This window comes from Stenella coeruleoalba (genome assembly GCF_951394435.1).
Source record: "Stenella coeruleoalba genome assembly, chromosome: 8".
Taxonomy (NCBI): domain Eukaryota; kingdom Metazoa; phylum Chordata; class Mammalia; order Artiodactyla; family Delphinidae; genus Stenella; species Stenella coeruleoalba.
Genome location: NC_137154.1, coordinates 55,453,062 through 55,478,880, shown reverse-complemented (window position 1 = coordinate 55,478,880; position 25,819 = coordinate 55,453,062). Strand labels below are relative to the sequence as shown.

General features: G+C 41.9%; 1 protein-coding gene across 3 annotated transcripts in view; it reads right to left on the bottom strand.

Moving 5' to 3' along the window:
- Positions 1-25,819, bottom strand: part of USP35 (ubiquitin specific peptidase 35) — a 78,504-nt gene that overhangs the window by 1,277 nt on the left and 51,408 nt on the right. For all 3 annotated transcript variants that reach the window (XM_079929760.1, XM_079929761.1, XM_079929759.1), the window contains 3 exons: positions 3,911-4,004; positions 2,862-2,968; positions 1,095-2,322 (listed from right to left, as the gene is read on the bottom strand). In XM_079929760.1, the coding sequence (XP_079785886.1) occupies positions 1,095-2,322; positions 2,862-2,968; positions 3,911-4,004 (1,429 nt within the window). The remainder of the gene's footprint in view (positions 1-1,094; positions 2,323-2,861; positions 2,969-3,910; positions 4,005-25,819) is intronic.

Below are 25,819 nucleotides of genomic sequence, written 5' to 3'. Positions count from 1 at the left end.
GAGCCACAGCTCCTGCCCTAGAGGCATTCCAGCTTAGTGGGAGGACAGGTGGGACGGACCCAGAGCCATCCTGTATCTAGGCTTCCAAAGCATTCTTCCTCCTCCCCCGAATAGAAACTCCCAGTGGGGCTTCCCTGGTGGCGCAGTGGTTGAGAGTCCACCTGCCGAGGCAGGGGACATGGGTTCGTGCCCCGGTCCGGGAAGATCCCACATGCTGCGGAACGGCTGGGCCCATGAGCCATGGCCGCTGAGCCTGCGCGTCCGGAGCCTGTGCTCCGCAACGGGAGAGGCCACAGCAGTGAGAGGCCCGTGTACCGCAAAAAAAAAAAAAAGAAAAAAAAAAAAACCTCCCAGCCCCCTGAAGGAAAGGAGCTCATTTCTACTAACTAACTGGACTGTGAACAGCTGACAAGGGCCTGACGTGGCACCACAATGCAGGAGGTGCACGTCAAAGGTCACCTCATAGCCCCCAGGGACCCTTCTGCAGGCTTCCTGGAGTGGCTGCCCAGCCTCTGCCTCTCAGGGCACGAGGAACCCTCTGCCAGCGAGGAAGCTCTTCCTCCTGCTGAACTGAGGCCAGCCGTGGATTCGCCTTCTTACCACGGGCCCAGCCCTGCCTCCACCTGGACAGCTCGGCAGAAACGCAAAAGCAGAGCCAGGGTCCCCACGGCACGCAGGTGCTGCTGGCCAGGGGTCCTGACGTGCCCACACCGGCGGCCTGCGGCAGCACCCCCATGCTGGTCCGCACGCTGGCTGTTTCAGCTGCAAAGTATTTTGATACCAGCCTTGACTCTACAGAGTGGAGCCGAAGGCTCAGAGAGGCTCAGTGAGTCGGGCGGCCCCCCCATCCGCTCGTATCCACTACTCACAGAGCCCCTCCTCCAGCACGTATGACACCTTAATAAAACACTGATCATTCCTCATGTCTGTTCCTCTGAAGTATGGGGCTACGCCTGTCTGGCCCACCAATCTTCCCCAGCACTGAGTGACAGCTGAGTGGATCAAGGGAAAAAGGAACAGACTCCAAGAGAGGAGCCGTCACCGTCTGAGCCGGTGGGTGCTGGGAAGCCCCTCCGCCCCCAGGGGCTGCTCACCTGCAGGAAAAGGATGTTGTCTTTGGAAATGGCTTCCATCAAGTCTTTGTGGAGGGTGGGCTCTGCCCGGGCTCGGGGAGAGCCGGGCTCCGCCTCAGGCCCCTCCCGGGGCCGCTGCCGATAAAAGAGCACATAGGCGGTGTCCTTGGGGAAGAAGGAGGTGACGTTGCTGACAGACTCAAAGGAGGAGAAGGACACCCGGGTGTCGTTGAACAAGTACCACTGGTTGTTGGGCTCGGGCCCATCAGCCGCTCCCGTGTTCGGGGCTGGGCGGGCCGCACCCTCGCGAGCGTAGCAGTAGTAGTGGCCGCTCTCCGAGGACACCCCGGAGTGCACCACGACGCTGCAGAGGTCGTAGGCCTGGCCCCGGCCCCCGGCCAGCGGCAGCCGCAGCAGCAGGGGGATGGAGACGTCGTCCAGGATCTTGCGGCGCCGCATGGTGCGCAGGTCGAAGGAGAAGCGCAGCAGGGTCAGGATGAGGTAGCGCGGCCCCTGGCTCAGCTCCACCACCTTCTCGGCGTCCTGCAGGGAGGCGCACGACTCGCAGCGGTAGCGGTTCTCTGCCGTCAGCCTCTCGGGCGACAGGAAGTAGTTGACCAGGTCCAGGACCGAGCGGGAACCCTCCCCAGATGGGGCAGAAGCATTTCTGAGGGTCCCTGGGCCCAGGCCGTCCTCCTCCTTCTCGGCCTCCTTCTCCTTCTCCGCCTCCTTCTCCTTCTCGGCCTCCTTCTCCACTTTCTCCTCCTTTTCCACCTTCTCCGCCTTCTCCTCCTCCTCTTCCTCCTCCTTTGCCACCTCCTCCTGACTGCTCTGCCCCTCGGGGCCCTGGGGGCCCGGGCCGTCAATGTTAAGGACGGTGGGGGGAACGTCCCCTGTGATGCAGTGTTTCCTCTGCCTCCGAGGAGCCGCCCTGCTTGGCGCCTGGGCTCGCGATGGCGAAGGGAGGTCCTGGGCGCCGACGTCCTCTGCAGGGAGCATCACTGAGCCCAGGCGGCGGCGGCGGCAGCGCTCAGGCGGGGGAAAGGCAAGAGACAGGTCCGTGAAGGCCTCCTCCCTGGTGGAGATGTTAAGGCAGCGGAGACAGCATATCCGAGTCACAATCTTGCCCCCGAACATCTTCTCCACCGAGGTTGGACTCGGGCTGGGGGGCTCCTCGGGCGGGGAGGGCGAGCTGGACTGCTTCAACTTTTGGCAGATCCTCGTCCCCGTTTTCTCCTCTTCGTGCAGCCTGGTGCAGGGAGCAAAGGGCCTTCGTCCATACACAGACCCATCCCCAGTGCACTGGCCTGACCTGTGCATCTGCCTTACTCAGCTGGCCACGTGTTTACATGCATGCAGGAGAAGGCACGGGGAACATACATATGCGTGTACGAAACGGCATCCGTGCACATGCACTCATAAGCCAGGCACACATGCTACATACTTACCTGCACGAGGCTCACAAACCTGCCACAAAAAGACGTGCATGTGCCCCCAGAGAGCTGATGAGAAAACACACACGTGCACGCTCAGGCAAGCACAGCATGGTGGACATACACACACTTACCCTCCCAGTCACGGCTCACGTCAGCATCTCCAAAACTCCCCTCCCACTCGGCCCCCGTCCCCACACTCACGACACACATCTGCTCCAAGCCTTTCCCAAGTGCAGGGCTGTGCCCCCGTTTCCAGGAAGAGACAACACAGCCCAGGGGGAGGGGGCTTTCCCACGAGCACCCTCTCCAGACCTGGAGGCCCCCGTGCAGAGCCAGGCCTGGCCTCCCTTACCGATCCAGCAGGTACTTCAGGTACTCCGAGCAGTCCTGCTGGGTGCCAGGGCTGAACCAGGGTGTCCAGGATGCAGATAGAAAGTTCTCTGGAGAAATGGCAGGCCGCTAGGACCAAGGAGGGAGAAAGACAGGGCCAGGAGCCAGGGCCACTCACCAACCAGCGCCACAGTATGCTAGGCCTGAGGATGGCCCTGGGGACTCTCTGCCCCAAACTTCCAGCCTCCCCACTGAAGTCCTCCCCCTTCCCTGACTCATCCCACCAAGGCCACGCAGCCTATGATCAGGACGTCGGGTCACGGAGGTGAACGATCCTCCGGGAGTCTGCTCCTCCCGGACACACCTCACATTTCACTCCAGGCCCTTGTTCGTTGCCATCCCCTCTGCCTGAAACACCCTTCTCCCCTGTCAGGAGCTTAGCTGTAGAGTTCAAGTCCCAGGTGCAGTTAGTGTCACCTGTCCCACAGTGTCTTCCCAAGAGCCCCCATGCCCATCATGATCAACTCTTCCTCCCTAATACGCGCACTACACTCACGTTTCCCTCTGCTCAAGCACTACCGCTGCTATCTGCAGGTTCCTCTTCCCCACCAGACTACGCGCTCCGTGGAGGCAGGGCTGTGGCTGACTCATCTCTGTGCCCCCGCACAGGGCCTGGCATAATGCCTGCCTGGCCAAGGGCTTTAGGTTCCAGGAGGGCAGAGACAGGGATTAAAACAAATACAGCCCTCAGGGTGCCCGGCAGGCAATATGAGGGCTCAAAAATGCCAGCAGACCAACAAAGCAACACCTAATAGAATGGACTGAACCACTGCTGGGAGAGATGTGGGCAGCGCAGCACAGAGGGGCTCAGGAGGTATTCCCTCGCCTGCCCGGTAAGGGCGCTGAATCGGCCCCTTGGGCTTTAGCCGTGAACCCATGCCAGCCTGGACTGGGGCCCAAAAACTCACGCCAGAAAGTGGGGGCCCACAGCCAGATGCAGGCAGGTCGTGGGGAAGGGGAGGGGTCGGACCGGGCCTCCTCTGCAGCATCCCCGACTCCCCCTGCGCTCACCTGGCTGTGCTCCAGGAAGGCGAAGAGCCACTGCAGCTTGGTCATCAAGGGCTGGGAGTTGTTCTCAGTCAAACGGAGCACACAGTGTCTGAAACTTCCAAACAGAGCGGGGCACCTGGAGTAAGCCAAGGGCACCCAAAGAACCTCTACTCACCCATATTGTGGCAACCCAAGGACTCCAAGCTAAAGGCAGGACAGACATCTGTAGCTCCAATCTGAGCCAGGCGCCAGGGAAGAGGAGCAGGTGAACGGCTCAGCTCGGACGACAACGTGACCCCTGCAGTCCCTTCCAGTTCTAACAGCCCATGACTCCACAATTTGAAGATTCCAGTGTCCTAAGGTCTTATGGTCTCAGGGTTTTAAAGTTGGAACTCTCAGACACGCTCCAGAGTCCATGCCAATATCACCACCAGCCACTCACACCCTTCTCCCTACTGCCCTGAGAAATGGCGTTCAGACCCGTCCAGAGCAGCGCGCCCTGCTCCAACCTTGGCCCTCCAGGCCAACTATTACGGCCCCTTCTCAGGGCCCCTGCCACCCCAAGTTGTCCCTCTGCCTTCACATGGGAGGGGGTCACTGTGAGGAATATGCTGAAAAAAGAGGACGGGGGTAGACTGGGGCTCATGAAGGGGTCTGATCCCATGGGAGATAAGAAAGAGCCCCTCCTGACAACCACATTCCCTGGAACAAGCCAATTCCCAAACCCCAGCTGAGCTCCTGTTCTCCCAAGAAGCTCTGGCTAGACAGGTAGGCATCTCTCCAACCTGCACCCACTGTGCAGGACAGTATAACCAAAGTGCGGTCCACGTAGCAGCCTGTGCCAAAGCAAGTTCAGAAACTGAGACTTTAGAACCTTGTATAGTGATTTGACAGTACCATGACCGTACAAGCACACGAGCATTTGCATTTCCTAGTAAGTCATTTTATTGTATTCTACAAAGGGAAAAGTCTGCAGCAGACTGGAAGTTCAAAAGATGAAACAAAACTAGTCCTTCCCCAGGCAGTTTGAGAAGCACGACAGCAGCATGTTAGGAGTTCCTAGAGTTCAGCTCCAACCTCCTCCTGGAGCTGAAGCTCAGAGAGAAAAAACTGCCTGGACGTCCTACCACAGCCAAAACCAAGGCTTACTTCCACTGTGACTTTTAAAAAAGATGTCTAAGCGTGGTACTGGTGAAACACACACAGTTGAATAGATCAATAGAACAGAATAAAGAGCCCAGAAACAGACCCCCATAAATATAGTCAGCTGATCGTTGACAAAGGAGCAAAGGCACTATAACGGAGCAGAGAAAATCTGTCCACAAATGGTACTGGAACAAGTACACATCCAAAACCAAAAACAAATGAATCTGAACACAGACCCTACACCTGTCACAAAAATTAACTCCAAATGGATCACAGACCTAAATGTAAAATCCAAGACTATAAAACTCTTAGAAGATAACAGGAGAAACCTAGTGACCTTGAGTGTGGGGATGCCTTTTTAGACACATCACCAAAGACACAATCCAAGAGAGAAATAATTGATAAGCTGGATTTCACTGAAATTAAAAAATTCTGTTCTGTGAAGTACAGTATCAAGAGAATTAGAAGACAAACCAGAGACTGGGAGAAAATATTTGTAAAACACACATCTGATAAAGGACTGTTAAAAAAAAAAAAAACCTCTTAAAACTAAACAATAAGAAAACAAACAACCTGATTAAAAAGTGAGCCAAACATTTTAACAAATATCTCACAAAAAAATTATATATATATATATATATATACATATACATACATATACATACATACACACACACACACACAGATGGTAAATAAGCACATGAAAAGATGCTCAACATCATGTCAATCAGGGAAATACAAATTAAAACAACAATGAGATACCACTGCACACCTATTAGAAAGGCCAAAATCCAGAACACTGACAACACCAAATGCTAGCAAGGATGTGGAGCAACAGGGACTCTCATTCATTGCTGGTGGGAATGTGAAATGGCACAGCTACTTTGGAAGACAGTTTTGCAGTTTCTTACACAACTAAACATACTCTTCCCATCCTCTGCAGCAATCACACTCTTTGGTATTTACCCAAAGGAGCTGAAACCTTATATCCACACAAAAACCTGCACAGGGATGTTGATGCAAGCTTTATTTAGAATTGCCAAAACTTGGAAGCAACTAACATGTCCCCTCGGTACGTTAATGGATAAATGGCACTGTGGTACATCCTGGCAGTGGAATATCATTCAGTGCCAAAAAGAAATGAGCTATCAAGCCACAAAAAGAAATGGAGCAACCTTAAATGCATATTACTAACTGAAGGAAGCCAATCTGAAAAGGCTACATACTATATGATTCCAAATGTATGATTCTGGAAAAGGCAAAACTATGGAAACAGTAAAAAGGTTGCCAGGAGTTAGAGGGGGATGAACAGATAGAGCAGAGGATTTTTAGGGCAGTGAAAATACACTAGATGAACCTCTGGAACAACATTAAATGCACCATTTGCATTATAGGGGTCCCAGAAGGAGAAGAGAGAGAAAGGGCATGAGAAAATATTTGAAGAGTTAATAGCTGAAAACTTCCCTAACATGGGAAAGGAGGAATACGTCGACACATATTAATCAAATTGACAAAAATTAAAGACAAAGAGAAAATACTAAAAGCAACAAGGGGAAACCAACAAGTAATATACAAGGGAATCCCCATAAGGTTATCAGCTGATTTTTCAGCAGAAACTCTGCAGGCCAGAAAGGAAGTGGTATGATATTTTTAAAGCAATAAAAGGGAAAAACCTACAACCAAGAATACTCTACCCAGCAGGGCTCTCATTCAGATTTGACAGAGAAATGAAAAGCTTTACAGCAAGCAAAAGCTAAGACAATTCAGCACCACCAAACCAGCTTTACAACCAATGCTAAAGGAACTTCTCTAGGCAGAAAAGAAAAGGCCACAACTAGAAATAAGAAAATGATGAATGGGAAAGCTCACTGGTAAAGGCAAACATACAATAAAGGTAGGAAATCATCCACACACAAATATAATATCAAAATTAGCAATTATGAAGAGAGGAGAGTACAAATGCAGGATATTGGAAATGCACTGGAAATTAAGAAACCAGAAACTTAAAAAGCAAGCTTGCATATATATACAGACTACTATATCAGAACCCCATGGTAACTGAAAACCAAAAATCTACTCTACACTAGACACATACACAAAAAAGAAAAAGGAATTCAAACTCAACACTGAAGATAGTCATCAAATCACAGGAAAAGAGAACAAAGAGGAAGCGAAGGAAAAAGACCTACAAAAACAAATTCAAGGGCTTCCCTAGTGGCACAGTGGTTGAGAGTCCGCCTGCCGATGCAGGGGACACAGGTTCGTGCCCCAGTCTGGGAGGATCCCACATGCCGCGGAGTGGCTGGGCCCGTGAGCCATGGCCGCTGAGCCTGCGCGTCTGGAGCCTGTGCTACGCAATGGGAGAGGCCCGCGTAACATAAAAATAAAAAACAAAAAACAAATTCAAAACAATTAACAAGGGCTTCCCTGGTGGTGCAGTGGTTAAGAATCCGCCTACCAGTGCAGGGGACACGGGTTTGAGCCCTGGTCCAGGAAAATCCCACATGCCGCAGAGGAACTAAGCCCACGCACCACAACTACTGAGCCTGTTCTCTAGAGCCTGTGCTCTGCAACAAGAGAAGCCACCGCAATGAGAAGCCCGTGCACTGCAATGAAGAGTAGCCCCCACTCGCTGCAACTAGAGAAAGCCCGCGCGCAGCAAAGACCCAACACAGCCCAAAATAAATAAAAATAAATTTATTTTTAAAAATTAACAAAATGGCAATAAGAACATACATATTGATAATTACCTTAAATGTAAATGGATTAAATGCTTCAACCAAAAGACATAGACTGGCCAAATGGATACAAAAACAAGTCCCATATATATGCTGTCTACAAGAGACTCACACTTCAGATCTAGGGACACATACAGACTGAAAACGAGGGGATAGAAAAAGGTACTCCATGCAAATGGAAATCAGAAGAAAGCTGGAGTAGCAATACTCATATCAGACAAAATAGACTTTGAAAGAAAGACTATTACAAGAGACAAAGAAGGACACTACATAATGATGAAGGGATCAGTCCAAGAAGATATAACAATTATATGTGCACCCAACATAGGAGCACCTCATATATAAAGCAAATACTAACAGCCATAAAAGGAGAAATCAACACTAACACAGTAACAGTGGGAGCCCTTAACCTCCCACTTTCATCAATGGACAGATCATCCAGACAGAAAATCAATAAGGAAACACAGGCCTTGAATGACACATAAGACCAGATGAACTCAACTGATATTTATAGAGGATTCCATCCAAAAGCAGCAGAATATACGTTCTTCTCAAGTGCACACAGAACATTCTCCAGGATTGACCACATGCTGGGCCACAAAGCAAACCTTGGTAAATTTAAGAAAATTGAAATCATATCAAGCAGCTTTTCCGACCACAATTCTATGAGATTAGAAATCGATCACAGGGAGAGATCAAGATATCGGAGTAGCAGGATGTGAAGTTCACCCTCTCCCACAAATACATCAAAAATACATCTACACGTGAAACAATTCTCACAGAATATCTACTGAACGCTGGCAGAAGACCTCAGACTGCTGAAAGGGCAAGAAAATCTCCACGTAACTGGGTGGGCAAAAAGAAAAAAAAGAAGAAAAGAAAGCAAGAAAGGAATCGGGATGGGACCTGCAACATTGGGAGGGAGCTATGAAAGAGGAAAGGTTCCTGCAACCTGGGAAGCCCCCTCACCGGCAGGGAGGTCAGCCAAGATAGAAGGGGAGCTTCAGAGCCTTTGAGGAGAGCGCAGCAACCTGTTTGAGGCAGCCAGAGCAGAGGGAGAACTGCACAGATGGTCAGTGCCACCACCCTGTGCTCCCTAGCCTGACACACATGTCTGCCAGAACTGACAAGGGCTGGGTGCTGGAACTCGGGCTTTGGAGATCAGAACTGGGAAGAGGACTGGGGATGGCTGTGTGGAGACAGACAGGGGTGGGAGTGGTGCTGGAATCCAGTACAACCACGGCTGGGGGTGTATGTCGAGGAAGCCTGGGACATCATAGAGGTCAGTCACCACTGTTTGGGGGATGCACAAGGGGAGGGCTGGGACCCAGATTGCAGCCTTTTTCCCTGTGGGCACGCATGCAGAGGGCAAGACACTGCCTGCACGGGCTCCAGGGGCAGTCGCAAGCCTCCACTGCCGCCCACCTAAACGCCAGGAGCAGTCACAAGCCCCCACTGCTTCTCTCCCACATCCCAGGAGTGGTCATGGGCTCCCGCCACCACCCTCCCAGACTCCAGGAGTGGTTGCAAGTCGCATCCACTCCCATCGCATGCCCTGAGGGTGAGTCTGAGCCACTACCACCTCTGAGAACCCCAGGACCGGGCACCAGCCACCACATCTGCACACACCCTATCAAGGGGATAACAACCGGCACAAGCTGAGAAAAGAGGCTACGGGGATCCATACTAAAAACAGCCTCACACCAGATTTATTAAACCCACACAAGCTACACAGGGATGAAACCACATATGCATAGTTCTCCTAGCCCACAGTAGATAATTGTTTCTCCTTAACTTACAGAGTAAGAGAAATATAAGTAACATGAAGAAGCAAAGGAACCACTCCCAGTTAAATGACCCAGTGCATTCCCCTGAATGAAGAATGAAGCAGACCTCTTCAGTCTAACAGACACTGATTTCAAAAAGGAGATAATAAAAATACTGAAGGAATTAAGAAAGGCTATTGACAGAAATGCAGAGTACTGTAAAAAGGGACTAGAAACTATAGAGAGAAACCAAGAAAAATTAGAAAACATATTTGCAGATATGAAAGCTGAGCTAAAGGCAATGAACAGCAGAATGAATAATTCAAAAGAATGAATAAGTGACCTGGAAGATAGAAAAATGGAAATCACCCAATCAGGACAGCAGACAGTACACAGATTAAAAAACAAAAAACAAAAAACTTCTGTGAGGGCTTCCCTGGTGGCACAGTGGTTGAGAGTCCACCTGCTGATGCAGGGGACATGGGTTCGTGCCCCGGTCCAGGAAGATCCCACATGCCGCAGAGCGGCTGGGCCCGTGAGCCATGGCCACTGAGCCTGCGTGTCTGGAGCCTGTGCTCTGCAGTGGGAGAGGCCACAACAGTGAGAGGCCTGCGTAACACACACACACAAAAAAAAAATTCTGTGAAAGTGATGATAACAACAATGAACAGCAAAAAGATATACATGAAGATGTAAAAGAGAATATCAAAATCATAAAATGTAGGGGAGGAGAGTAAGAAAATGTAGAATTTTTTTCCTGGAATATATTTGAACCTATATGACTACCAGTCTAAGGCAAGTAGATACAGGAAGGGGTTAACATACTTGAAAAGCAGGGTAACCATGAATCAAAAACATACAATAGATTCACAAAAAAACAAAAAGAAGAGAAGAAAAGTATAATACAAAAGAAAATCATCAAACCAGAAAAGGAAAAACAAAAAGAAAAAGGGACAGAGAGGAAATATAAAATCAATGGTAAAACACGGTTTAAAATGACAACAAATACATATCTATAAATAATTACCTTAAATATCAATGGACTGAATGCTCCAATCAAAAGACACAGAGTGGAAGGCTGGATAAAAAAGCAAGAGACTACAATATGCTGCCTATAAGAGACCTACTTTAGGACAAAGGACACACATATATTGAAAGAGAGAGGATGGAAAAAAATATTTCATGCAAACAGAAGTGACAAGAAAGGGGGGAGCTGGCAATACTCATATCAGACAAAACAGACTTAAAGTCCATAAAGAAAGATAAAGAAGAACATCATATGATGATAAAAGGATCAATACAAGAAGAGGATTTTACACTCGTCAACATATATGCTCCTAATATAGGAGCACCCAAATACATAAAACAAATACTAACAGATGTAAAGGGAGAAATTGACAGAAATACAATAATACTAGGAGACTTTAACACCCCACTCACATCAACGGACAGATCTTCTACACAGAGAATCAATAAGGCAACAGAGATACTAAATGATACAATAGGACAGTTAAACTTAATTGATATTTTCAGGACACTGCATCTAAAAAAACCAGAATACACATTCTTTTCCAGTGCACGTGGAACATTCTCTAGGATTGACCACATACTAGGGCACAAAACAACCCTCAACAAATTTAAGAATATAGAAATTATCTCAAGCATCGTTTCTGACCACAGTGGCATGAAACTAGAAATTAACCACAGAAAAAGAAATGAAAAAAAAAAGAAAAATTACATGGTGACTAAACAACCAATGAGTCAATGATGAAATCGAAGAAGAAATTCAAAAATACTTTCAGACAAATGACAATGAAAACACAACCATACAAAATCTATGGGATGCAGCAAAAGCAGTTCCTAGAGGGAAGTTCATAGCAATACAGGCCTTCCTCAAAAACCAAGAAAAATCTCAAACAACCTAACCTACCAATTAAAAGAACTAGAAAAAGAAGAACAAACAAAACCTTAATTCAGCAGAAGGAAGGAAATAATGAAGATCAGAGGAAATAAATAAGATAAAGATTAAAAAAACAATAGAAAGGGACTTCCCTGGTGATCCAGTGGCTAAGACTCTGCACTCCCAATGCAGGGGGCCTGGGTTCGATCTCTGGTCAGGGAACTAGATCCCACATGCCGCAACTAAGAGTTCGCATGCCACAACTAAAAAGGATCCTGCATGCTGCAACTAAAGATCCCACATGTCGCAACTAAAAGATCCCGTATACCACAACTAAAAGATCCCACATGCCACAACTAAAGATCTCACATGCTGCAACTAAAGATCCCACATGAGGCAACAAAGATCCTGCGTGCCACAACTAAGACATGGCACAGCCAAATAAATAAATAAATATTTTTTAAAAAAAATCAATACAAACAAGAGCTGTTTCTTTGAAAGGATAAACAAGATTGACAAAACTCTGGCCAGGCTCAACAAGAAGAAAAGAGACAGAACCCAAATAAAATAAGAAACAAGAAAGGAGACACAACAACTGATACTGCAGAAATACAAAATAATAATAATAAGGAAATACTTTGAACAATTATATGCCAACTAATTCAACAACCTAGAAGAAATGGACAAATTTCTAGAAACATACAGCCCACCGAAACTGAATCAAGAAGAAATAGATAATTGGAACAGACCAATCACTAAAAGTGAAATAGAATATGTAATTTTAAAACTCCCTACAAACAAAAGTCCAGGACCAAATGGCTTCACAGGCAAATTCTACCAAACATACAAAATATAATTTATACCAATCCTTCTCAAACTCTTCCAAAGAACTGAAGAAGAGGGAACACTCCCAAGGACAGTCTATGAAGTTACCATCACCCTGATACCAGATCCAGATAAAGACACCACCAAAAAAAAAAAAAAATTACAAGCCAATATCTCTGATGCATATAGATGGAAAAAATTCTCAACAAAATATTAGCAAACCAAATCCAACAACACATAAAAAACATCATACACCATGACAAAGTGGGAGTCATCCCAAGTTCATAAGAATGGTTCTACGTATGCAAATCAATGTGATAAACCACATAAACAAAAGACAAAAACCATGTAATCATCTCAATAGATGCAGAAAAAGCACTTGACAAAATTCAACATCCATTCATAATAAAAACTCTTACCAAAGTGGGTATAGACAGAACATATCACAAAATAGTAAAAGCTGTTTATGACAAACCCACAGCCAATATAATACTCAATGGTGAAAAGTTGAAAGCCTTCCCCCTAAAATCTGTAACAAGACAAAAATGTCCACTCTCACATCTTCTATTCAACATAGTATTAGAAGTTCTAGTCACAGCACTCAGACAAGAAAAACAAATAAAAGGTATCCAAATTGGAAGGAAAGGGATAAAATTGTCATTATTTCAAATGATATGATACTATATGTAGAAAACCCTAAAGAGTCCACACAAAAACTACTGGAACTGATAAATGACTGAATTCAGCAAGGCAGCAGGATACAAGATGAATATACAGAAATCAGTTGCATTTCTTTACACCAAAAATGAACTATCAGACAGGGAATGTAAAAAGACAGTAACTTTTAAAATAGCAACCCCCAAAATGAAATGCTTAGGAATAAACCTCACCAAGGAGGTTAAAGACTTATATGCTGAGAACTATAAAACATTAATAGAGGAAACTGAAGATGATTCAATGAAATGGAAAGATATCCCATGCTCTTGGATTGGAAGAATTAATATTGTTAAAATAGCCATACTACCCAAAGCAATCTACAGATTTAATGTGATCCCTATTAAATTACCCATGATGTATTTACAAGACTAGAAAAAATAATCCTAAAATTCATGTGGAACCATAAAAGACCCAGAATTGCCTAAGCAATCCTGAAGAAAAAGAACAAAGCAGGAGGAATAACCATCCCAGACTTCAGAAAATACTACAAAGCTACAGTAATCAAAATGGCATGGTACGAGAAGAAAAAATAGACATATGGATTGATGGAACACAACGGACAGCCCAGAAGTAAACCCACACACCTACGGTCAATTAACCTTCGAAAAAGGAGGCAAGAATACACAATGGGAAAACGTCTCCTCAGCAAGTGGTGTTGTGAAAATTGGACAGCCACATGTAAATCGATGAAGTTAGAAGACACCCTCTCACCATATACAAAAATAAACTCAAAATGGCTTAAAAGACTTAAGTATAAGACATGACACCATAAAACTCCTAGAATAGAACACAGGCAAAACAATGTCTAACAAATCGTATGTTATGATTTCTTACATCAGTCTCCCAAGGCAATAGAAATAAAAACAAAAATAAACAAATGAGACCTAATCAAACTTGCAAGCTTTTGCACAGCAAAGGAAACGATAAACAAAATGAAAATACAACCTGCAGAATGGGAGAAAATATTTGCAAATGATGCAACTGACAAGGGCTTAATTTCCAAAATATACAAATAGCTCATAAAACTCAACAACAAAAAACAACTCAATTGAAAAGTGGGCAGAAGACAAAAAGAGACATTTCTCCAAATAAAACAAACATATGGCCAATAGGCACATCAAAAGATACTAAACATTGCTAATTATTAGAGAAACGCAAATCAAAACTACAATGAGGTACCACCTCATGCCAGTCAGAATAGCCATCAAATAGTCTACAAACAATAAATGCGGGAGAGTCTGTGGAAAAAAGAGAACCCTCTTGCACTGTTGGAATGTAAATTGATACAGCCACTGTGGAGAACAGTATGGAAGTTCCTCAGAAAACTAAAAATAGAGTTACAATTATATAATCCAGCAATCCCACTCCTGGGCATATATACAGACAAAACTATAATTCAAAAAGATAAATGCACCCCCTATGTTCACAGCAGCACTATTCACAATAGCCAAAACCTATGTTTTAGGTTTTTAGGGAAAAAACCTAAATGTCTATCGATAGATGAATGGAATAAGAAGATGTGGTACATACATACAATGGAATACCACTCAGACATAAAAAAGAACAAAATAATGCCATTTCCAGTAACATGGATGTAACTAGAGATTATCATACTAAGTGAAGTAAGTCAGAAAGAGAAAGAAAAATACCATATGATATTACTCATATGTGGAATGTAAAATATGACACAAATTAACCTATGTATGAAACAGAAACAGAATCACAGACATAGAGAATAGACTGGTGGTTACCAAGAAGGAGGGTGGTGAGAGAGGGATGGATTGAGAGTTTGGGATTAGTAGATGCAAACTGGTATATTTGGAATGGATAAACAACAAGGTCCTACTGTATAGCACCAGGAACTATATTCAATATCCTGTGATAAACCATATGGAAAAGAATATGAAAGAGAATGTATATATGTCTACCTGAGTCACTCTGCTGTACAGCAGTCATTAACAAAACACTGTAAAGCAATTATACTTCCATTTTAAAAAAGGAAATGAATCACAAGAAAAATACTGTAAGAAACACAACATGTGCAGGCTAAACAACATGCTACGAAACAACCAATGGATCACTGAAGAAATCAAAGAGGAAATCAAAAAATATCTGTAGACAAATAACAGTGAAAACACAATGATCCAAAATCTATGGGATGCAGCAAAAGCAGTTCTAAGAGGGAGGTTTATAGCAATACAATCTCACCTCAGGAAACAAGAAAAATCTCAAATAACCTAAACTTACACCTAAAGCAATTAGAGAAAGAAGAACAAAAAAACACCCAACTTAGTAGAAGGAAAGGAATCATAAAGATCAGAGCAGAAATAAATGAAATAAACATGAAGAAAAAATAGAAAAGATCAATGAAACTAAAAGCTGGTTCTTTAAAAAGATAAACAAAGTTGATAAATGTGTAGCCAGACTCATCAAGAAAAAAAAGGGAGAGGGCTCAAATCAATAAAATCAGGAATGAAAAAGAATAAGTTACAACAGACACCACGGAAATAAAAAGGATCAAAAGAGATTACTACAAGCAACTATATTCCAACAAAATAGACAACCTAGAAGAAATGGACAAATTATTAGAAAGGTACAAACTCCCATGACTGTACCAGGAAGAAACAGAAAATACGAACAGACCAATCACAAGTACTGAAATCGAAACTGTGATTTAAAAATTCCCAACAAACAAAAGTCCAGGACCAGGTGGCTCCCAAGGCGAATTCTATCAATCATTTACAGAAGAGTTAACACCTATCTTTCTGAAAATCTTCCAAAAAATTGCAGAGGAAGGAACACTTCCAAACTGATTCTATGAGGCCACCATCACCCTGATACCAAAACCAGACAAAGAACCACAGAAAAAAAGAAAATTATAGGCCAATATCACTGATAAACATAGACACAAAAATCCTCAACAAAATACTAGCAAACAATACATTAAAAAGATCACACAGCATGATCAAGTGGGATTTATCCCAGGGATGCAAGGATTTTTCAATATCCACAAATCAATCAGTGTGATACACCACATTAACAAACTGAAGAATAAACACCATATGATCACCTCAACAGATGCAGAAAAAGCTTCTGACAAAATTCAACACCCATTTATGATAAGAATTCTCCAGAAAGTGGGCACAGAGGGAACATACCTCAACATAATAAAGGCCATATATGACAAACCTACAGCTAACATCATACTCAACAGTGAAAAGCTGAAAGCAGGGACTTCCCTGGTGACACAGTGGTTAAGAATCACCTGCCAATGCAGGGGACACGGGTTCGATCCCCGGTCCAGGAAGATCCCATATGCCATGGAGCAACTAAGCCCATGCACCACAACTACTGAGCCAGCATTCTAGAGCCCACAAGTCACAACTACAGAGCCTGTACACTACAACTACTGAAGCCCACATGCCCTAGAGCCCACACGCCACAAGTACTGAGCCCATGTGCCGCAACTACTGAAGCCCACGCACCTAGAGTCCATGCTCCACAACAAGAGAAGCCACTGCAATGAGAAGCCCGTGCACCGCAATGAAGAGTAGCCCTCACTTGCCACAACTAGAGAAAGCCTGCGCACAGCAACGAAGACCCAAAGCAGCCAAAAATAAAATAAAAAATTAATTTAAAAAAAAAAGGAAAGCTGAAAGCATTTCCTGTAAGATCAGGAACAAGACAAGGATGTCAACATAGTTTTGGAAGTCCTAGCCACAGCAGTCAGAGAAGAAAAAGAAATAAAGGGAATCCAAATTGGAAAAAAAGTAAAACTGTCACTCTCTGTAGATGACAAGATACTATACATAGAGAATCCTAAAGATGCTACCAGAAAACTACTAGAGCTCATCAATGAACTCAGTAAAGTTGCAGGATACAAAATTAATACACAGAAATCTGTTGCATTTGTATACAGTAACAAAGAAAGATCAGAAAGAGAAATTCAAGAAACAATCCCATTTATCATCACATCAAAAAGAATAAAGTATCTAGGAATAAACCTACATAGGAGGCAAAAGACCTGTATGATGAAAACTATAAAATGCTGATGAAAGAAATAGAAGACAACACAAACAGATGGAGAAACATACCATATTCTTAGATTAGAAGAATCAATATTGTTAAAATGACTATACTACCCAAGGCAATCTACAGATTCAATGAAATGCTTATCAAATTTCCAATGGATTCTTCACAGAACTGGAACAAAAAATCTTAAAACTTGTATGGAGACACCAAAGACCCCAAATAGCCAAAGCAATCTTGAGAAAGAAAAATGGAGCTGGAGGAATCAGGCTCCCTGACTTCGGACTATACTACAAAATTATAGTTATCAAAACAGTATGGTACTGGCACAAAAGCAGAAATATAGATCAATGGAATAGGATAGAAAGCCCAGAAACAAACCCACACTCCTATGGCCAATTTATCTTCGACAAAGGAGGCAAGAATATACAATGGGAAAAGACAGTCCCTTCAATAAGTGGTGCTGGGAAAACTTCACAGCTACATGTGAAAAAATGAAATTAGAACATTCTTTACCACCATACACAAAAATAAACTCAAAGTGGATTAAAGAACTAAATGTAAGACCGGATACATTGGAGGAAAACATAGGCAGAACACTTTGACATACATAGCAGCAATATCTTTTTCGATCCATCTCCTAGAGTAATGGAAATAAAAACAAAAATATACAAATGGGACCTAATTAAACTCAAATGCTTTTCCACAGCAAAGGAAACCATAAATAAAATGAAAAGACAACCATAGAATGGGAGAAACTATTTGCAAATGATGCAACCAACAAGGGATTACTCTCCAAAACATACAAACAGCTCATGCAGCTCTAGATCAAAAAAACAAAACAAAACAAAAAAACAACCCAATCAAAAAATGGGCAGAAGATCTAAATAGACATTTCTCCAAAGAACACATACAGATGGGCAAGGGGCACATGAAAAGATGGTCAACATTGCTAAGTATTAGAGAAATGAAAATCAAAACTATAATGAGGTATCACCTCACACCAGTCAGAATGGCCATCAGAAAGTCTACAAACAATAAATGTGGGAGAGGGTGTAGAGAAAAGGGAACCCTCCTACACTGTTGGTGGGAATGTAAATTGGTACAGCCACTATGGATAACAGTATGGAGGTTCCTTAAGAAACTAAAAACAGAGCTAGCATATGATCTAACAATCCCACTCCTGGGCATATATCTGGAGAAAACCATAATTCAAAAAGATACATGTACCCCTATGTTCACTGCAGCACTGATTATAATAACCAAGACATGGAAGCAATCTAAATGTCCACTGACAGAAGAATGGATAAAGAAGATGTAGTACATATATACAATGGAATACTACTCAGCCATAAAATATGATGAAATAATGCCATTTGCAGCAACATGGATGGGTCTAGAGATTATCATACTCAGTAAAGTATGTCAGACAAAGACAAATATCATATGATATCACTTATATGTCAAACCTGATACAAATGAACTTATTTACAAAACAGAAACAGATTCACAGACATAGAAAACAAACTTATGGTTACCAAAGGGGAAAGGTGGGGAGAGGGGATAAATTAGGAGTTTGGGATTAACATATATACATTACTATAAGTAAAATAGACAACCAACAAGGTCCTACTGTATAGCACAGGGAACTCTACTCAATATTCTATAATAACCTATATGGGAAAAAAAATCTGAACAAGAATGGAGATATATATATATATATATATATATATTTATAACCGAGTCACTTTGCTGTACACCTGTAACTAAATACAACATTGTAAATCAACTATACTCCAATATAAATTAAAAGTTAAAAAAAAAAGAAAATACACTATATAATACCATATGCTAGATAAATATCATTATACAGTTTTCCAAACCTACAGAATGTACAATACAGAGTGAACATAATGTTAACTATGAACTCTGGGTGACTATAATTTGTCAATGTGTAGGTTTCTCCTTGGTGAAAAAAAAAAAAAATGAACCATTCTGGTGAGTGACGTTGACAAGGGGGGAGGCAATGCGAGTGTGAGAAGAGAGGGTTGGGAAATCTCTACATCTTCCTCTCAAGTTTTTTGTAAACCTAAACCTGCTCTAAAGAAGAGAGAGGATTCTGGGATTATGGCAGAGTAGGATGCATCAGGAAACTGTCTCCCCACATACACAATAACTGTACTGGCAGAATCTGTCTGATGTAACTAGTTTTGGAACTCACTCCGGAGTCTGTTGAAGGCTTGCAACTTCCAGGGGAAAGATTCCAGGGGAAAGCTTCCAGGGTAAACTGCAGTCAATGTCAGCTCTTAGCACAGTAGCAGATGGCTGTGCACATGTTCCTGGAGCGGTTTACACACATCTTCTAGGAGCTAGAGTGGGTAAAAAGGACTCTCTCCACGCCCCCCCCCCCAATACTGGGGAATCTGTACTCTGATTGCTGCTTCTGATCACACAGGTGCAGACATAGACATGGGCAGCCATTGTTGCACTTTCCCGCACTGTTGTAAATGCCTTCCCCTCAAGCTAAAGTGATTTCCAGGGGACTTAAAGGGCCAGCACCCTCCCCACCCTCAGTTCCCCAATTCATTTTTTGCTTTTCCCCTTTGAGGAGCCAAACATTAGAGACTAGCACATTAAAAAAACAACTGCATATATGGGGAAAATTAGAAAGTGACTGCATATGCCCAAGGAAAGACTCAGAAAAGAGATAAGAAGACATTAAATTTACACTTCAGGCTGATCGTCAGCACAGACACAGACTGTAACAATAAAAAACAAAAACAATAATAAAAAATAACAAACCCATGGGAAGAAGGAGAATCTTGATTTCCAGAGTTACCATATTATTAAACTCACATGTCCAGGGCTCCACAATCACAAGACATACAAAGAAACAGGAAAGTACAGCCCATTCAGAGGAAGAAAAATAATTCAACAAAATCTGTCCCTTAACGGCAGATGTATTAGACAAAAACTTTAAAACACTGGTCTTAAAGGTAATCAAAGAACTAAAGGAAGATGTGGAGAAAGTTGAGAAAATGATGTGTGAACAAAATAGAAATATCAATAAAGAGATAGAAAACCTAAAAAGAAACAATAAAAGAAATTCTAGGGCAAAAAAGTACAATAACTGAAATTTAAAATTTACTAGAGGGACAAAGGCAGGATTGAGCAGGCAGAATGAGTCAGTAAACTTGAAGACAGGAGAACGGAATTTAACAAGGGTGAGGAAGCGAAAGAAATAAGATTGAAGAAAAGTGAACAGAAACTAAGAGATCCATGGGACACCATCAGAAGGACCAACATACTGTGGGAATCCCAAGCAGACGAGAGAGAGAGAAAAGGACAGAGAGAATATTTGAAAAAATAATGACTGAAAACGCCCCAAATCTGATGAAAGACAAAAATGTAAACATCCAAGAAGTTCAACAAACTCCAAATAAGATGAATTGAGAGAGATCCACACTGAAATTCATTATAATCAAACATTCAAAAGACTAAGGGCAAATCTTGAAGGCAGCAAGAGAAGCAAATCGTCACATACAAGGGATCCTTAATAAGATATCTGTAGATTTCTTATCAGAAACTTTAGAGGCCACAAGAAAGTAGACAAATATATTCAAAGTGCTCAAAGAAAAAAACTGTCAACCAAGAATCTTAAATCTGGCAAACCTGTCCTTCAAAAGTGAGGAAGAAATCAAGACATTACCAGATAAACAACAGCTGAAGGAATTCATGACCACTAGACCTACCGTATAAAAAAGGCTCAAAGGAGTCCTGCAGGTGAAAAGAAAGCACACTAGTCAGTACCTCAAAGCTGTGGAAAAATAAACGTCTAAATAAAGATAAATATGTGAGTGATTATAAAAGTTAGTATTATTGTAACAATGGCTTACAACTGTACTTTTTGTTTTCTATATGATATAGAAGACTAATACATTTAAAGAAAACAATTATTAATGTAATAGCTAGTATTACTGTAACTTTGGTCTGAAACTCCAAATCTTCTCTTCTACCATAATTCAGGAGACTAATGCATCTAAAAGAATTACTGGTTTATGTTTTAGGGCACACAGTTATAATTAATTATAGTTATAATTATAATTTTGTGACATCAACAACCAAGGGGGGCATGATAGAGCTGTGAAGGAGCAGAGTTTTCCTATGTTATTAAAGGTAAGCTGGAGTAGCAATTCTCATATCAGACAAAATAGACTTTAAAATAAAGACTATTAGAAGAGGCAAAGAAGGACACTACATAATGATGAAGGGATTGATCCAAGAAGAAGATATAACAATTGTAAATATTTATGCACCCAACATAGGAGCACCTCAATACATAAAACAAATACTAACAGCCATAAAGGGGAAATCGACAGTAACACATTCATAGTAGGGGACTTTAACACCCCACTTTCACCAATGGACAGATCATCCAAAATGAAAATAAATAAGGAAACACAAGCTTTAAATGATACATTAAACAAGATGGACTTAATTGGTATTTATAGGACATTCCATCCAAAAACAACAGAATACACAATTTTCTCTAATGCTCATGGAACATTCTCCAGGATAGATCATATCTTGGGTCACAAATCAAGCCTTGGTAAATTTAAGAAAATCGAAATTGTATCAAGTATCTTTTCCAACCACAACGCTATGAGACTAGATATCAATTACAGGAAAAGATCTGTAAAAAATACAAACACATGGAGGCTAAACAATACACTACTTAATAATGAAGTGATCACTGAAGAAATCAAAGAGGAAATTTAAAAATACCTAGAAACAAATGACAATGGAGACACGACGACCCAAAACCTATGGGATGCAGCAAAAGCAGTTCTAAGAGGGAAGTTTAGAGCAATACAAGCCTACCTTAAGAAACAGGAAACATCTCGAATAAACAACCTAACCTTGCACCTAAAGCAATTAGAGAAAGAAGAACAAAAAAACCCCTAAGTTAGCAGAAGGAAAGAAATCATAAAAATCAGATCAGAAATAAATGAAAAAGAAATGAAGGAAACGATAGCAAAGATCAATAAAACTAAAAGCTGGTTCTTTGAGAAGATAAACAAAATTGATAAGCCAGACTCATCAAGAAAAAAAGGGAGAAGACTCAAATCAATAGAATTAGAAATGAAAAAGGAGAAGTAACAACTGACACTGCAGAAATACAAAGGATCATGAGAGATTACTACAAGCAAGTATATGCCAATAAAATGGACAACCTGGAAGAAATGGACAAATTCTTAGAAATGCACAACCTGCCAAGACTGAATCAGGAAGAAATAGAAAATATGAACAGACCAAAAACAAGCAGTGAAATTGAAACTGTGATTAAAAATCTTCCAACAAACAAAAGCCCAGGACCAGATGGCTTCACAGGCGAATTCTATCAAACATTTAGAGAAGAGCTAACACGTATCCTTCTCAAACTCTTCCAAAATATAGCTGAGGGAGGAACACTCCCAAACTCATTCTACGAGGACACCATCACCCTGATACCAAAACCAGACAAGGATGTCACAAAGAAAGAAAACTACAGGCCAATATCACTGATGAACATAGATGCAAGAATCCTCAACAAAATACTAGCAAACAGAATCCAACAGCACATTAAATGGATCATACACCATGATCAAGTGGGGTTTATTCCAGGAATGCAAGGATTCTTCAATATACGCAAATCAATCAACATGATACACCATATTAACAAACTGAAGAAGAAAAACCATATGATCATCTCAATAGATGCAGAGAAAGCTTTCGACAAAATTCAACACCCATTTATGATAAAAACCTTGCAGAAAGTAGGCATAGAGGGAACTTTCCTCAACATAATACAGTCCATATATGACAAACCCACAGCCAACATCGTACTCAATGGTGAAAACTGAAAGCATTTCCACTAAGATCAGGAACAAGACAAGGCTGCCCACTCTCACCACTCTTATTCAACATAGTTTTGGAAGTTTTAGCCACAGCAATCAGAGAACAAAAGGAAATAAAAGGAATCCAAATTGGAAAATAGTAAAGCTGTCACTGTTTGCAGATGACATGATACTATACATAGAGAAACCTAAAGATGCTACCAGAAAACTGCTAGAGCTAATCAATGAATTTGGTAAAGTAGCAGGATACAAAATTAATGCACAGAAATCTCTGGCATTCCTATACACTAATGATGAAAAATCTGAAAGTGAAATCAAGAAAACACTCCCATTTACCATTGCAACAAAAAGAATAAAATATCTAGGAATAAACCTACCTAAAGAGACAAAAGACCTGTATGCAGAAAATTATAAGACACTGATGAAAGAAATTAAAGACGATACAAATAGATGGAGAGATATACCATGTTCTTGGATTGGAAGAATCAACATTGTGAAAATGACTCTACTACCCAAAGCAATCTACAGATTCAATGCAATCCCTATCAAACTACCACTGGCATTTTTCACAGAACTAGAACAAAAAATTTCACAATTTGTATGGAAACACAAAAGACCCCGAATAGCCAAAGCAATCTTGAGAACGAAAAACGGAGCTGGAGGAATCAGGCTCCCTGACTTCAGACTATACTACAAAGCTACGGTAATCAAGACAGTATGGTACTGGCACAAAAACAGAAAGCTAGATCAATGGAACAGGATAGAAAGCCCAGAGATAAACCCACGCACATATGGTCACCTTATCTTTGATAAAGGAGGCAGGAATGTACAGTGGAGAAAGGACAGCCTCTTCAATAAGTGGTGCTGGGAAAACTGGACAGGTGCATGTAAAAGTATGAGATTAGAACACTCCCTAACAAAATACACAAAAATAAGCTCAAAATGGATTAAAGACCTAAATGTAAGGCCAGAAACTATCAAACTTTTAGAGGAAAACACAGGCAGGACACTCTATGACATAAATCACAGTAAGATCCTTTTTGACCCACCTCCTAGAGAAATGGAAATAAAAACAAAAATAAACAAATGGGACCTAATGAAACTTCAAAGCTTTTGCACAGCAAAGGAAACCATAAACAAGACCAAAAGACAACCCTCAGAATGGGAGAAAATATTTGCAAATGAAGCAACTGACAAAGGATTAATCTCCAAAATTTATAAGCAGCTCATGCAGCTTAATAACAAAAAAAAACAAACCACCCAGTCCAAAAATGGGCAGAAGACCTAAATAGACATTTCTCCAAAGAAGATATACAGACTGCCAACAAACACATGAAAGAATGCTCAACATCATTAATCATTAGAGAAATGCAAATCAAAACTACAATGAGATATCATCTCACACCGGTCAGAATGGCCATCATCAAAAAATCTAGAAACAATAAATGCTGGAGAGGGTGTGGAGAAAAGGGAACCCTCTTGCACTGTTGGTGGGAATGTAAATTGATACAGCCACTGTGGAGAACAGTATGGAGGTTCCTTAAGAAACTACAAATAGAACTACCATATGACCCAGCAATCCCACTACTGGGCATATACCCTGAGAAAACCGTAATTCAAAAAGAGTCATGTACCAAAATGTTCATTGCAGCTCTATTTACAATAGCCCGGAGATGGAAACAACCTAAGTGTCCATCATTGGATGAATGGATAAAGAAGATGTAGCACATATATACAATGGAATATTACTCAGCCATAAAAAGAAACGAAATTGAGCTATTTGTAATGAGGTGGATAGACCTAGAGTCTGTCATACAGAGTGAAGTAAGTCAGAGAGAGAGAGAGAGACAAATACCATATGCTAACACATATATATGGAATTTAAGGAAAAAAATGTCTTGAAGAGCCTAGGGGTAAGACAGGAATAAAGACACAGACCTACTAGAGAATGGACTTGAGGATATGGGGAGGGGGAAGGGTAAGCTGTGACAAAGCAAGAGAGAGGCATGGACATATATACACTACCAAACGTAAGGTAGATAGCTAGTGGGAAGCAGCCGCATAGCACAGGGAGATCAGCTCGATCAGCTCAGTGCTTTGTGATCGCCTGGAGGGCTGGGATAGGGAGGGTGGGAGGGAGGGAGACGCAAGAGGGAAGAGATATGGGAACATATGTATATATATAACTGATTCACTTTGTTGTAAAGCAGAAACTAACACACCATTGTAAAGCAATTATACTCCAATAAAGATGTTAAAAAAAATCCAATTTGAATGTAATAACTTTAAGATGTTAAATGTAATTCCCATGAAACAACAAAGAAAATAGCTTTAAAATATACACAAAGGAAATTAAGAAGGAATTTAAACATTTTGCTGTCAAAAAAAAAAATCAACTGAAAACAAAAGAGGACAGGAATGCAGGAAATGAGGGACAAAAAAGCTAGAGGGCATACAGGAAACAGCACAATGACAGAAGTCAGCCCCTCCTTAACACGTAATTACTTTAAAAGTAAATGCATTAAACTCTCTAATCAAAAGACAGAGATTGGCAGAATGGATAAAAATACACAATCCAACTCTAAAGCTGTCTATAAGAGACTCACTTGAGATCCAAAGACACAAGGATGTTGAAAGTGAAAGGATGGAAAAAGATATGCCATGCAAATAGTAACCAAAAGAGAGCAGAAGTGGCTGTACTAATTTAAGACAAAATAGACTTTAAGAAAGGTTATGAGACAAAAAAAGGACATTATATATTAATGAAAGGCTCAATACAGCAAGAAGATATAACAATTACAAACATTTACACACCTAATGACAGGCCATCAAAATATATGATGCAAAAGTTAACAAAATTGAAAAGAGAAATAGACAATTCTACATTAATAGTTGGAGACTTCAAGACCCCA